At 37.6% G+C, this 15,164-nt stretch overlaps 1 protein-coding gene across 1 annotated transcript; it reads left to right on the top strand.

Moving 5' to 3' along the window:
- Positions 1 to 3,629: 3,629 nt before the first annotated feature.
- pls1 (plastin 1 (I isoform)) lies at positions 3,630 to 15,164 on the top strand. Its single transcript, XM_059353365.1, has 17 exons — positions 3,630 to 3,656; positions 4,265 to 4,545; positions 4,951 to 5,041; positions 6,486 to 6,646; positions 6,732 to 6,861; positions 7,093 to 7,225; positions 7,800 to 7,881; positions 9,546 to 9,711; positions 9,837 to 9,979; positions 10,115 to 10,210; positions 11,030 to 11,228; positions 11,523 to 11,601; positions 12,789 to 12,903; positions 13,132 to 13,265; positions 13,426 to 13,549; positions 13,728 to 13,861; positions 14,541 to 15,164. Exons 3-17 carry the CDS (start codon positions 4,972 to 4,974, stop codon positions 14,677 to 14,679), a joined length of 1,905 nt encoding a protein of 634 aa, XP_059209348.1. The 5' UTR covers positions 3,630 to 3,656; positions 4,265 to 4,545; positions 4,951 to 4,971; the 3' UTR covers positions 14,680 to 15,164.

Raw genomic sequence — 15,164 nt, 5'->3', positions numbered from 1 at the left:
AACTTTGACCCTCTTGCTCATACATGCTGTGCAGAGGATTGTGGGTCAGAAGAGCCAAAAACATGCTTACTTTCATTCTACAAAAAGCAGACAACCTCCTGGTATTTCTGGCATACTGCATTTGAACCACTTTGCATTGGCATTACTGGCATACTTAAAAGTATAGTGGCATGAGTACGGGAACACAGTAGCATACCATTTAAACAAAAAATACCTCAAATTGTTGGCTATTTAGGTACAGTACTTGAATAAATGTACAGGAGATACATAAAGCTACAGTCATGAAAGTTTCCTCTAGTTTTACATTATCTGTAAGTTTTATATAAAATTCTTGACACGAATGAAAATCAAGGAAGCACAAAAAAAAGTGTTACATGTTATTATTGAGAAAATGGTTATAATAGCAGTTTTCAGCTTTAGTTTAGGTCCTTTTCTGATAGAATGAGAAATGAGTTATGTCTGATTACAATCTAGATTTTATTTTCGTTTCTGCAGCAGCAGCAGTACACTGATATACTTTTCTTAGAAAACAGGATCCTCTTGGCTGCGGCAGCTTGAGTCGACACTGCCTCTGAGTGGCCTTGTCTTCACATTACAGCTGAACAAAGACATGCAGGTGGGTGTGGCAACCATCATACCCAGCTATTATTACATTAAATATAAATGGATAAAGATGAAAGACAAAGTGTGTACTGTCAAAATGTTTCATCTATCCACTTTAAGGGGAGGTCCAGCTTTTATGTCTGAAAACAACACTCACATGCCCATATGTACACTGAGAGACTTTTAAGTCACAGTAAAAACTCTCATAACTTGATTCTGGTTAAATTTAAAAATTATTTTTTTTGTACAGAGCAAGTACTCTGGATTATGGTTGGGATTTGTTATAGCTTTTTTATTCTATGTTCAGTCTTGGACTAAAGTTAGGTGGTCGTATTTATATTAATTAAGGCTGGAAAATAATTCAGTTTGCAGATTTTTTTTAGCAAAATCATACAGGTTTCTTCTTCATATGTTTCTATCATTATCTCTCACATTCAGTGGTTGGATTGCCTTGTATTTTATTAGAAATTCTTAAGGCTTTTGTACAAACCAATTTGTGCAACAGAGGCATGAGGATCGCTTAAATTAAAGGACTTTAAATCCAAAAAATAATGCTGATATGACCTGTGTCTGATATGGGTCAGTACTCACCAATACTGACTACCAGCACTACTGATTTTTGTCCACATTAGTACCCTTACTTTTAATCTGTATTACCACTATTACAGGCTGATATTTATTAGAAAATAACTATATATCATGATTTATTGTGAGAAACCAAGCTATAAATGTAAAATCAGATAACAATTACCGTACAGCCCAAAATAAATAATCCTGATTTTTTTTTCATGACCACATTTTCCCACCACTGCGACAATTTGACTGTGAAGTTGGCAGTTAAATCGGGCCAAATAGTCAACTATTCTGGGTCACCCCTAAAAGATATTCATGTAAATAAAAATGTATTCATTACACATGTGATGATTGTGTCATGCAAGTGTTGAATTAGGTTCCTGGAAGTTTTTTTGTGTGTCCAATTTAGACACTGGATGTCACATTATCACATCACATGTGTCCATGCTAGTTAATAGTTTATGCTATGAGCTCAATCTTCATTATATGCAACAGTAGAAATACCTATGAATTAACTTTTTATAGCTTTTGGGTGTGCATGCTTGTGTGTGCTGTATTTGTGTATCTGTTTGTGTGGTTTCCCTTCTATTCATCTGCCTGCGCATGTGCTCTGAGTTGCCAGTGAATAATGCAGGAGGCTTATGAGAAAGTCTTTGGCCGGTTGTTACACTTTTACACCCAACAGCTGATCCTGGCTCAGCGTCCACAGCCCAAAACTGTGCACGGCTGGAGGTGGAGCGCTTGCCTGAGAGCGGCGATCAGGAGGAGAGAGGGTAACCGGAGAGCACCTCCGAGTCACAGAGTGAAACTGGGCTGATCAGGTGTCTGAGGGAGAGAGACCTGACAGGGAGCTGGAAAGATGGAGTCCTTTATCCGTGTGGATTCAGAGGCAAAAAATAGACTATTGTAGTGAAGAGGTATAAAATGTCTTAAGTGTGTTTATCTGAGCCAAGAGAGAAACATTTTGTTCACTCTTATGTCTTGTTGTTGGCTCATTATGGGACTGTGTGTGTTTTTGAGTGATGCTGGTGGTGAAAGGAGAGGCTGACAGGTGAAAACAGACAAAGGGAGGTGAGGTGAAGACAGGAAAGGAGTAAGGAGAGAAGAGGAAGTGTTGATAGAAAAGGAGAGAAGTAGAAAGAAGTTGCATATGGAATAAAGGGGCCTAAAAGTCTTCAAGCTGATTTTCTTCTTTGGACTGGCCCTGCTCCGCACTCTAAGCCCTTCAGCCTGCCTGGAACTGAATGTAAGCTCCTTACTTCTATTGTTTCCTTACGTTACAGTTTGACTATTTCCAAACACAGGGAAGTTTGCTGCACAATGTAAACTCTGATATACTGTAGCTACAATAGATTCCTAATCTAAATCTAAACCCATAGGTCAGATGACAGTGATTTTGGAGCATCAAGGGCAATACTCTTAAGATTTAAGAGAAAAAACAAAGAGATAATAAAAATAAAAGGCATAATCTGCTATGGGTTTAAAGCATTTGTGTATCGTAATAAAGAGGGACTTTTTCAGTGTTGCTGTGAAGTGGTCTAAGTGATGCAGTTGGCTCTGTGCCTCAGGTTACAGGGCATTGTGTAGCAGTGAGGCAACTTCTGCAAACACAGGCCTCATGTTTTAAACATGTTTGACAGAAATGCAACTTGTGTGCATGGTTTCGTTAAAAAGCATGTGACAAAACAGGCTTTGATCCCAAATTCTTAACTGCATAGTCCAATACTTTTATGATGAAGTAAATTATGCATATGGAATGAGACAGTGAGGGTTTGGCAGTATTGTTTTCTTTTTTAATTAATTTATTTATCATCCAACTGATGACTGTTTGAAATATTAGGCCTGTGTTGAGGTAATAATTAAGTAATAATACCAAAGTAATAACCAGGTAAAAGCTTGGTATTAACAACAGATATGTATGGGTAATATTAGACTTAAATTTATGTTTTTAGGGTAATAAGAGGCAAAAACAAAGGGTATCAAAATAATTACCATTCTATTATATTGAAATTAACCCCCCTTTATGTTCCAAAAAGTCGTTTTTGTGACAAGGTTCACTTAGCCCTTTTTCACACAAATTGTGAACCCGGGATCAACCTAAACTCAGGGTTTACTCTGCACCACTAGTCCTGGATTAAATGTGTGTTGAAATACAATGTTCCTAGAATCAGATTATTTACCTTGCCTTGTTTCACATTGGCAACTTTTAGCCCTATATTTAGTTTATTTTTAGGGGATAACACCACAAAGTCAAGGCTCTGGAGCAGGGCCCAGAGCCCCAGGCTAACAGCTCCCTTAGCTAAGTGCAGTTTGAAAAGTGATTAAACCAACAAAAACCAAAAAGGCAACAACAAAAAAAAAGCTTAGCCTACAGGAAACAGGAAACAGCTAGCTGCTCTGTCTAATGGTAACAAAATTAGCTTACCAATTACCAAGACAGCTGACTAATTAGCATATTAAATCTGGTTTGTTTCATTCAGGTAAACAAAAAAAAAAAACAGTACAAAAGGACAAGATGTTGTTTTACAGGTTATGTGCTAAATTACTTCTTGGGCAGGATCAGGGGAGACTTCAGGACTTTCAGAAAGTGACTGGATCAGAGCCAGGCTAGCAGTTTCCTTCTGTTTCCAGTCTTTATGCTAAGCTAAGCTAATGGTGTCCTTGTAGCTTCAAATTTAACACACATAGGCTATGTGAGAGTTGTGTTAATCGTCTCATCTAACTCCTGCTAAGACAGTGAATATTTCTTTAAATTTAAACATAAAAGAGCAAATTAGTTTACAATTCCAGAGATATGTCTGTCTGGTAGGTTGAAACTGTGTGAGAAAATGGTCCCATAACAGTACCTGCTGCAGTATCAGTGTGTGAATATGTCACATATGTTATTTAGTTTCCCTTTTTAGTGTGTTTATTTTATGTAATCATTAAGTTCCTTTTTTTCATATTTATCTTCCATTCATACCTGTTGTCCCCACAGTATGTACTGTACGTTAACTTTTTAAGCTTTCAGGTGCATTGTAAATCAGATCTGCACTTTAACTGAAACCACTTGCCTGGAGGAGACAAACAGATGAACCTCTCCCCACAGAAAACATCATGATGACACAGCTGAGGAGGTGTTAAATGTTAACTGTTAGGCTACGCCTGTCCCAGGGTCCAGACAGACCAAAGGTCCACTCTGCGTCTCTCCCGAGAGACTCCTCCTTGGAGAGATAACCAGCTCTGCAGCCTCTACGGGATCCAGCTTCCGCCCTGCCCTGCTCTGAAGCCTTGCAGAGCTCTGGAAGACGTGACTCCTGCAGCCAGTCCAGAGCAGATCTGCACAGAGAAGCTTTTGGAAAACAGGACTAACGGGAAACTCTTATGAAGGTACGTGTCTCTGTCCTGGTTGCCTTTCCTTTGTTGTCTCATATAAAAAACCAAAGAGATACTTTACTGTAATATACCTCAGAGGTTTTGTGAGGAACCTATGGTGTTGGAATGTGGTATTGTCTGTGTGAATAGTTGGTGCAGGGTAAAGAAATGACACAGAGAAGTCACAAGGCTACCCTGGACAAATTCCAGCATATAACCTGACACTTCCTAATTGTTCTTCTACCTTTAACACAATCTCTGTTGTAAAGCTCAGCGTTTTTTCTGAGGCTGAAAAGACTTCTCTAAGTAAACATGCAGCTCCCTTGTGAAGTCGAAATATTGATCAGTCTTGCAAAATCAGCTTCTAGTTTGTGTCCAGTGTCATCCAGAACTGTGCATGTGTGCATGTGTGTGTTTCAGGTACAGTAAGCAGGAGCCATCATGGAGAATCATGTCACGCAGATTTCCAGAGACGACCTGGAAGATCTCAGGGAGGCCTTTAATAAAATTGGTCAGTTTCACACTCACACACACACCTACCCTGACACTGCAGTTGTATTGACAAGAATTCTGTCCTTAGTAACAGTTTTACAGCTGATCATAAAGCATGACTCTTATGCAAGATATTTTTATTGCTTGGGCTATTCGAGTGTATGACCTTTTGTGTATGTGTGTGTGTGTGTGTGTGTGTGTGTGTGTGTGCGTGCATGCGTGCGTGTGTGTGATATTTCCAGATGTAATAATGAGGCGTTATCAGTTTATCAGTCAGAGGTTTTTATCAGTCAATCATCATAAGCATATAATTGCAAAAAGATGCTGATAATTGTGATGTGATGTGGGAATACAAGGCACAAAAGATAAACAGCTAAACTGAGCGAGACAGAGATTTTGTCAAGTTTAAAATGGTTTATTTCCTACAAAACATGTAACTGTAGATTAATAGGAAGGTTCTGGCTACATAATTGGTACTAATTAAAGGTTAAATAGAAGCAGAGTTTACATGAGGACATTAGCTATCATAACTAAATCAATCTGAAGATAAACCTGGCAGGTCAGTGGCTCTGTAAAGTTGTAATGCTAAAGATAAAGATTGAGGTTCAGAATTAGTTTTCAATCTGCAAAAGCTGAGGTGCAATAACTGTAAGAACTGAACAGATGAAAGTATGAGAATAAGATCTCTGGCATTATGTATTAGAGTTGGTTTATCATGTTTTGGGGCATCAAAGTTTAACATTATTTATTAATGTGAGGATGACATAAGCAGAAAGTTCAACACGATAAGCAATCTATGAGATTTTATGATGTCATATCTAATGTTAGATGAGCAGAGATGTAAAAAAAGAAAAAGAAAAAAAGGAACCATTGACCAGTAAAAGTGAAAGTCTTCGATACAGCCTAGAAAATGCTGGATCAGCTATTATGACCAGTATGTGAGTCTATGCACAGATCGGATATAACATTATTATACATTTTATCAGCTCATGTATGATTCACAGGAACAATAACAGTGTCAACATTGCTTTATTTTGGAGGGATAATATGTCAAAAAGCCTGGTCAGTGCACAGCAGGTCAGCTGAGAGCAAGCGTACAATTTAACATATATGGAAACAAGGTTAACAATATTATATGGCCTATGATTGATTAATTATTAGAGGTTAAATAGAGAAGTAGCTGTTTATAAAGCAATAACTGCCTATAAACTCAACACAGCTAATTAAACTCAAATATCAGTCCTCACTGTTATCAGTCCCAAAGTTAAACTATTATTAAATTACATTATTGTGAAATTAGAGACCTGTTCATTACCAGATTTTTGTTTGTCTTTGCTTTTATCATCTCTGTGCAATATTTACCAATAAATCTTGAGCTCATCAGTTTCAGATTAATATTTGTAAAGCAAATTGACTCACTGTATCTGTGTGTGCGTTTCTCTGTGTGTCTATTTGTGTTCCAGATATTGATAACAGCGGCTTCGTGAGCGACTTTGAGCTCCAGGAGCTGTTCAGAGAGGCGAGTTTCTCCATGCCGGGGTACAGGGTGCGAGAGATCATGGAGACCTTCATCGCTGGAGACACCAACAAGGACGAGAAGATCAGCTTCGAGGAGTTTGTTTCTGTGAGTTTGTATGCAGATTGTGAACAAATATACAAAGTTATTCAATGAAAGAAGGCATGCAGTAACAGAGCCTGTCCATGTTCAGATCTATCAAGAGCTGAAGAGCAAAGAGTTCAGTGAGACGTTCAGGAAAACCATCACAAGGAGAGATGGGATCCGCTCCTTCGGAGGAACGTCTGGAAACTCCAGCGAGGGAACACAGCACTCCTACTCTGGTGTGACAGAATATGGCTTCATGTGTGTCTGTGTATTGTGCTTTATGTTGTTTTTCTTGATTTAGATCTGTAGGTTACAAATGATAGATTTTCTGTGATTCCAGCGTACCAAAATGTGTGACTCCCTGAATATCCTAATGTGTATGTGTGTGTGTGTGTGTGTGTGTGTGTGTGTGTGTGTTTGTGCGTGCGTGCGTGCGTGCATGTGTGTGTGTGTGTGTGTGTGTTAAGATGAGGAGAAGGTGGCATTTGTCAACTGGATCAACAAAACCCTTGCAAAAGATCCCGACTGCCAACATCTGCTGCCCATGAACCCTGACAATGAAAGCCTCTTCGCCTCTGTCCGTGATGGCATCCTGTTATGGTAACACACACACACACACACACACACACGCACACACAAACGCATCTTAAATCACAAAATTGGGCAAAGCCAAAGTAATCTAGTCATTTTTTTCCTGCTATTTCCCTCTGAACTCCAAGACGTTTCAGCGTCTTATTTAAAATTATTTAAAATTATTAGACCACCCTTGTTTTCTTCAATTTCTTGTTCATTTTGTTTATTATTATTATTATCATTATTATTATTATTATCAATATTATTATTATTATTATGTCTGGTACAACTAAAGGTACATTTGTTTGGACAAATATAATGATAGGAACAAAAACAGCTCATAAGAGTGGAGTCGATGGTTTTATTGATAATGATTTTGGTTATTATCAAGAAAACCATGGAAGATATCTAGATATCGGCTCTTAAATTAAACTCTTATGAGCTATTTTTGTTCTTATCACTATATTTGTCCAAACAAATGTACCTTCAGTTGTACCAGGAATTAAAATGAAAAAGAAATTGAAGAAAACAATGGTCTAATATTTTTTTTCCATGACTGTACTCAGTTTTCCTTCCGCTCACGCTTCTGGTTCTCTTTCAGCAAAATGATCAACCTGTCTCAGCCCGACACAATTGACGAAAGAGTCATCAACACGAAGAAACTTACCACCTTCAAAATGACAGTGAGTAGCTTTTCACAGATTTAGTGAATCCGAAATCTAAATAATACACTGCAAATACTAAAAATGTGTCATGCATTGTAACTTTTACATGCACACTGCACATAATATCTTTCCCTGTATCCCTACTTATATTATAAGTAGGGATACAGGGAAAGAGAGGAATAACCACACTTGTGATAGTGAAAGCATGAACTAGAGGAGTAGTTAATATTTTTGGGAAGTTTGCTTATTAGATTTCTTGCTAGAGTTGGTTAGTCTTGATTGAGTGTAATATGCTGCCTCTTTTGTAGCAGCCGGTTAGCCTAGCTTGGCATTATCACTGAAAACCTGGGGTTAACTGGTTCTGTCCAAAAGTGATAAAATATTCCCACCAGCACCTCTAAACCTCACAAAATAAAACAGAAAAAAAAATCACCATGCCATGTTAGCATTAACTGCAGGATTAACTGAGATGTTTATTTTGGCTAGCAAAAAACAAAAACAAAATGTATGTTACTTACCTCAGAAAACTGAACAGCGACTCCTTGGAGTGTCTGTTAGTCCAACCAAAAGCTGAACAAGACATTTTAATGAACAAAACGTTCAAATAAACTGTCATTAAGTGAAAATACAGTCAAAGGGTCAAAGTTGTGAGACTAAACTGGTAAACGTCCTTTACCTTGTAATTTATTGATACGTTGCCGTGGATACGAATTGTTCTGCTTCTCTCCTGATGACGTCTCGCCTTGTTAGTGACCTGTCAATCAAAGGTGGCCACACCCCATATCTTACGATTCTCTATCTTCTATTTTTCGTCTAAATGGGGCCATTATTTGAACTATTAACATGAACTTGTCTTGAAGAAGATGTTTTACTAGCAATTGAGACCATAATGTCATAAAAAAAGCTCCTGGTAGGTGTATTCATTTTTATTTTTATTTACCTTTGCAAAGAGACAGGCAGCTTTCCCCTCTTTCCAGTCTTTATGCTAAGCTAAGCTAACAGGATGCTGGCTCCAGCTTCACATTGAACAGACAGCTATGAGAATGTTATCAATTTTATTTTCTAGCACTCCAAAAAACAGTATTTTTACCAAAATATCAAGCTTCTTGCTTTTAACAACGACTGATAAAATACATGGATTAGGCCACTAAGGCAATAAAACTATGACTTAAAATTGCAGAATTTATTTGATTTTATTGAGCAGTAAACAAACCAATTCCCATGTCTAACGTGCGATAAAGTCTTCTAGTACTGTTTGCATGACTGTCAACTGAGATAGTGACGGTTGTAAGTGTTGATCTCTAGGGCAAAAGATTAGTTGTCCAATAATGTTGCACTGTGCAAAAACAGCTTGTAATATATTAACTTTTTACTGCATACTTGTTTTTATTCTCTCTTATATCGTTTGTGATTCTGTAGTTGTCACTTCTATGTAGAAGTAAAGGAAAAGAGCAGACATATTTGTCCTTTTAATTTCTTATTGGATAATATTTATCCATTCGGCTATCTGTCTTCTGAAAGGAGCTAGATTAGAGTGCTGCATTTGATTTCTAATAAGTAATTTATTTTAAGACGATTCAGGCCACAGTCTTTGTTTCTGCTGAGCTGTTACAATGCTGCTGTTTTTCTGTAAACTTTCTGACTTGCAAAAATGAACACGTTAATTCGCGAATGATTCGTAGGAGAACCTGGTCCTGGCGCTGAACTCGGCCTCAGCGATCGGCTGTATGGTGGTGAGCATTGATGCCCATGATCTGATGGCTGGGAAACCCCATCTGGTGCTGGGACTGTTCTGGCAGATTATCAAGGTTGGCCTGTTTGCTGATATAGAAATCAGCAGGAACGAAGGTCAGCAGAAACACACACGGATACACACACAATAACTTACTGTACACTATCAACCCAGTGGGGATTCAGTTTGTGTTCTACTGTTAATGTTGCCAACTTTCTACTAATGGCATGTGTGTCTTTAGGCCTGATTGCCCTTCTGAATGATAAGGAGAGTCTGGACCAGCTGATGTCTCTGTCCCCTGAGGAGCTGCTGCTCCGCTGGGTCAACCATCACCTACGCAACGCAGGAACAAGCACCATCAGCAACTTCAGCGATGATATTAAGGTCCCCTTAATAAACACACACACACACACACACACACACACACACACACACACACACACACTCACAGACACACACACACACACACACACACACACAGTCCCACTAACACCCCCTTCTTGTACTGTACCGCTGTAGGACTCTCGTGCCTACTTCCACCTGTTGAACCAGATTGCTATTGAAGGAGAACACGACTACAAAATGAGCGTCAAAATCAACATGAGCGGCCTCAATGTGAGTTGGTTTACTTTGCTTTTTACAGTGGAAAATATTAAACATGAAGTTGATAATTATAAACTATGAACTCAATTGAACTTTCAGCTCATCTTTTTTAATTTATATAGCTTTATAGTATATTTTATATAAACATGTAGCCAAGTGGTTCACACAAAACTGAAACAATGCAGAGAAAAATAAATAAATAAATTAATGAATTAATTAATTAATAAATGAGTGACTTAATTAATTAATTAATTAATTAATTAATAATGAATAAAATGTAATCTTTAGCTTTTAATTTTTAACTTCATGGTTAAATAAAATAAATTAAAATATATATAATCATTTAAAAAATTTTTTTTTTAAATAGAATAGTAATAGAATAACATTATATAAAATAAATATAATATAATATAATATAATATAATAGATAATATAATAAACTTAGACCATAACATTACTTTTAAACTAAGACCATAACATTACTCAAATAGATCGGTTTTTCATTTTATTTTAATAATACAAAGAAGGACTTACCATCCTAATATCCAGAGGCAGTAAGTTCCACAGTTTAAACAAAAACAAAACAAAAGGCTCTCTCACTGGTACTTTTGCGGGATAAATAAGACAAATATTAAAAGAAAAGCAGTGGAGGACCTTTGTGATCTGGCTGAAGCATAAAATGAAAGAAAATCTCTGATGTAGGTAATTTAAAGCATTATAAATAAGTGATTAATTAAAACTGATGAAGGTTGAGATAAAATATAGAAATAAGTGTTTTCTTTAATCTGTACTGTACATGTACATGTGTGTCTGTTCTATGTGCATGTAAAGGAGCGTGATTTGGACCGGAGGGCGGAGCTGATGCTGAAACAGGCGGCCCGGCTGGACTGCAGACAGTTTGTTTCTCCTCATGACGTCACATCTGGAAACAGCAAACTCAACCTGGCCTTTGTAGCGAACCTGTTCAACATGCATCCTAGTCTGCAGACAGTCAATGGCAACTACGACCTAGAGAAGGCACAAATAGAGCGTGAGACACAACCCTCAATGAATCAAAGAGTGTGATGCTGATGCTCAGTTCAGGATGTTTAGCATAATGTGAATGTACAGGGAACTGATGTAAAGCTAAACACACAGGTCATAAACCCAATAAAAAGAAAATGTTTCAGGGTGTGTTACAGCAAGTTATAGCAGCCATAAATCAAAATGTATTGTATATACGCTATACAGTAGCTGAACCTAAAATCAGATGACAGTAATTGTGTGGGAACACATTGCAGAGGAAGGTGATGTGAATGTTTATCTTGTCTTTATGTCTTTCCAGCTGAGACCAAAGAAGAGAAAACATTTAGAAACTGGATGAACTCTCTGGGCGTCTCTCCATATGTCAACCACCTGCTCTGGTATGTCATCACATACACATCACTGTGGTTAATCTTATCAAGGAGAGGGCATTCACAGCTTCTCTAATCAGCTTCATAATCTAAAACTAGCCATCAGTTTACTTAAAATAAGGTTTAATAGTAAGTAAATGAAAAGAACTTTCGCCAGGATATTTTATAATTAGGTTATAAATCCATGTGAATCTGGTGGGGACATTTGTATCCCAAATTTATTTATGTAGTTGAAGGATCAGTAATCAAATGCAAACATATGAAGAGTAAGATTTATCCTGTATCAGAATCACCTTTATTGTCATTGCACAGAGTAACAAGTACTAGGACAACGAAATTAGCCATCAACCCGGCCAAACATATACATAACATACATACAATATGACAAAGGGTTGACAGGACAGGGAGACAGGATGAAAGAAAAGAAATTCAGTTTACACAGCTACCCTTCTTGTCCATCCTGGTCTCCGGAAGGATCCAACTGCCTTCGCAAGGCCGTCAGTTTCTCCAACATTTTATCCATATTGCGGTTTATAGTCACAGTCTGAGTACTGACAGCTCTGCCCATCGCTTCAATCAAGTCGGGCAGCCTAATGGGGCATTTATTAATCCCAAATGGGGAAATTCAACCTCTGCATTTAACCCATCCTTTTTCTTTTTCTTTTTCACACAAGTGGACATACTATGCAAGTAATATTGAGTCTAAAATTGACTTAATGTGTGTTTAAAAATTGTAAGAAGAACCCCATATTTGTGCACAAGCCTAGAATAATAATTAGTTATTACTTAATTAGAATTAGGGATACTGAACTAAACGTACAGCTACAGACCTTAGTAGGAACCCTTTTTTTATTATTCTATTTTTTTTATTTTATTCCTAGTTAGTTATAAAATGAACAACTGTTGCTGCAGTGATATGTGGATATAAAATTTGAGGCTATGTGTTTTCAAAACACAGAAAGTTTTTCTTGCTAAAGAAAGAATTTAACTGGATGTCATATAAAATTAAACCTAGCTGCTTTGAAAAATATATCTTCAGTGGTAGTTAAGGACACATAATATTTTTTTGTCCAATTTTGGTTTTATTTTGAAAGGTAGAGTGTTATAGGCGAAGACATACAGAAAAGTTGTTTCCAGTACACATGGTGATTTTAAGTTGATGTTTCCTCTTGTTTTCTGTGTTTTGTCTTCTGCAGTGACCTGTGTGATGGCTTGGTGATCATGCAGCTTTATGAGAAGGTTAATGTGCCTGTGAACTGGAAGAAAGTCAACAGCCCGCCTTATTCTGTCCTGGGGGCCAAAATGAAGAAGGTGTGTGTACTATGTGTACAGAACAGTAGCATAATATAGCAATAAACAAATATTTGCTATGTAAAGACTTATGGAATAATGGCATCTGGACCAGAGAATGAAGTCCAGCTTCACTGTTTGTTGTGAAAGCCAGTACAACACCTTTAAAGAAATAAAAATAGCTAAATGTTGAGCACAAAAAAAAAAAAATTATGGGAAAATTAAATGTTTTTCCTTTACATATCTTAGCTGGAGAACTGTAATTACGCTGTGGAGCTGGGCAGGGATGTGGCTCACTTCTCTCTGGTCGGTATTGGAGGAGTAAACTTGAATGAGGGGAACCGGATGCACACCCTGGCGCTGGTCTGGCAGCTGATGAGGAGGTACATGGTTGGTCCAAAGCTGTGGGACATGTCTCTTGCTGTAGCATGTTGTTTGGGAAAGTTACATGGTCCATTTTGAATCAACTTCATTGGTTTAAATCTCTTTAGATTTGCTACTTGTAAAGTTTCAGTTATATCTCTCCTGCTTGTTTTCCTTCAGGTACACAGTGCTGGTTTTGTCGGATCTGGGTGATGGAGAGAGGGTCGGAGATCAGATCATCCTCGGCTGGGTCAACTCAACATTGGGCCAAAAACGAAAGGACTCACAGATCAGCAGCTTTAAGGTGCGTGTGTGTGAGAGAGCCTGTGGTATTGAGATAATATACAATATACAAGAAGAAATACTGTACGATATTTACACGAGGGAGTGCATAAACAGTGCAAAATTAGTGCAAGTGTATGGTAAAGGTAAAGACAAGGCTACATTTGATCTTCTAATTTTCTTTTTCCTGTTTTCTGCAGGACAAACTGATCAGCACCAGTCTGCCAGTGATTAACCTGATCGATGTCATCGCTCCCGGTAATGTCAAGTGGGACATGGTGAGGAAAGGAGAGAAAGGATGGATGAAGGATGACGACAAACTCAACAACGCAAAGTAAAATATCAACAGTTCTTTGCCCTATTCTACAAAAGCGTATTGCATTCACTTGAAAAAAAAAAAAAAAACTCCGGTCTTTCTGAGTAATTTCTCCTTTTTCTGTTTTTCGTGGTCATTTTTTCCCTCCTGTTTTTTCAGTTTAGAGAGCAACAATACATGCATTCATTAGTTTATTGAGAGCTTGATTTAATGGAAGCAAACATGACCGGCTTGTTAGTTTAATCAAGTTTTACTTTGATCTGGGTTTAAGACACGGTGCCTGACCTTTATCGACCTGGTACGGTAGAAAGTTGAAGATGGGGCAGGAGTCACCATCCACGGGAGTCACTTGCAGGTTGGATGTTCTCGCAGGATTTCGAAGTATCTCGATAATTCAGGAAAAACAATTACCCGGGAAAACGGGGGTAAAAATTGCCATGAAAAACAGAAACAAATTAGTCAGAAAAACAGGGGGAAAAATTACTTAGAAAAAACAGAAAAAAAATTGTAAAAAAAAAAACAGGAAAAAAAAAAATTCTCATAAAAACAGAAATAATTACCCCGAAAAACAAACCAGAAAATAAATTACTCAGAAAAACCAAGTGAATGCAATACTTTTCCGTACTATTCCTTCAGCTCTGTTTTAATCACTAGATCATCTTCTCCTGACTCCTCCCTCTTCCTGTTCCTCTGCCAGGTATGCAATCTCATTGGCTCGTAAAATCGGAGCACGTGTCTATGCACTGCCTGACGATTTGGTGGAAGTGAATCCGAAGATGGTGCTGACGCTGTTCGCCTCCCTCATGGGCCACGGTTTGAAAAAGGTCAACCGCTGAAACAGACAAGAACAAACCACCTGGGAACCAACCACAGATATACATTTTGTTCTTAATGCAATTGTATGTCTTTTTTTTATCCTCATTGTAATTTCTTTTCTTCAACCTTTCTGTGATCAGAACGAGGCAGTCTCGGTTTATCAGTAAGCCTACCTAAAGTTGGAAATAATTTCTACTCAGCAAAGCCACTGCATTTGTTTGTTATCTGTGATTTTATAGAACAAACTCCTGATTGTTCTTTGCATTTAATAGCCCATAACATCTGTTTTATTGCTGTGTGACCAGAGAAGAAGATCCAGCAGGAGGACAAACATAAGCATACACACACTTGTCTTTTATGTCTGTAAATGTTGTGCATTAAATATTGCTATTTAATTATTAAAGAGAATCTATTAAATGTAAAAACAGCCTTTTATGTGTGTGTTGTGTCAGGTAAAGGAGAAAAAATAAAATGTTGATTTTGAGATCCTCGGTTACTTTTTAGG

The sequence above is a fragment of the Centropristis striata genome, chromosome 16 (assembly GCF_030273125.1).
Source record: "Centropristis striata isolate RG_2023a ecotype Rhode Island chromosome 16, C.striata_1.0, whole genome shotgun sequence".
NCBI classification, from domain to species: Eukaryota; Metazoa; Chordata; class Actinopteri; order Perciformes; family Serranidae; genus Centropristis; species Centropristis striata.
Note: the sequence above shows the minus strand (reverse complement) of the source record. Positions and strands in the feature narration are given on the sequence as shown.

Bases quoted from the DNA above. Each gene is read 5' to 3' on its own strand.
- pls1 (XM_059353365.1), top strand. From the start codon at position 4,972: ATGGAGAATCATGTCACGCAGATTTCCAGAGACGACCTGGAAGATCTC. The intron at 7,882-9,545 runs GTGAGTAGCTTT...AATGATTCGTAG, and splicing joins TTACCACCTTCAAAATGACA to GAGAACCTGGTCCTGGCGCT. The intron at 12,904-13,131 runs GTGTGTGTACTA...TACATATCTTAG, and splicing joins TGGGGGCCAAAATGAAGAAG to CTGGAGAACTGTAATTACGC.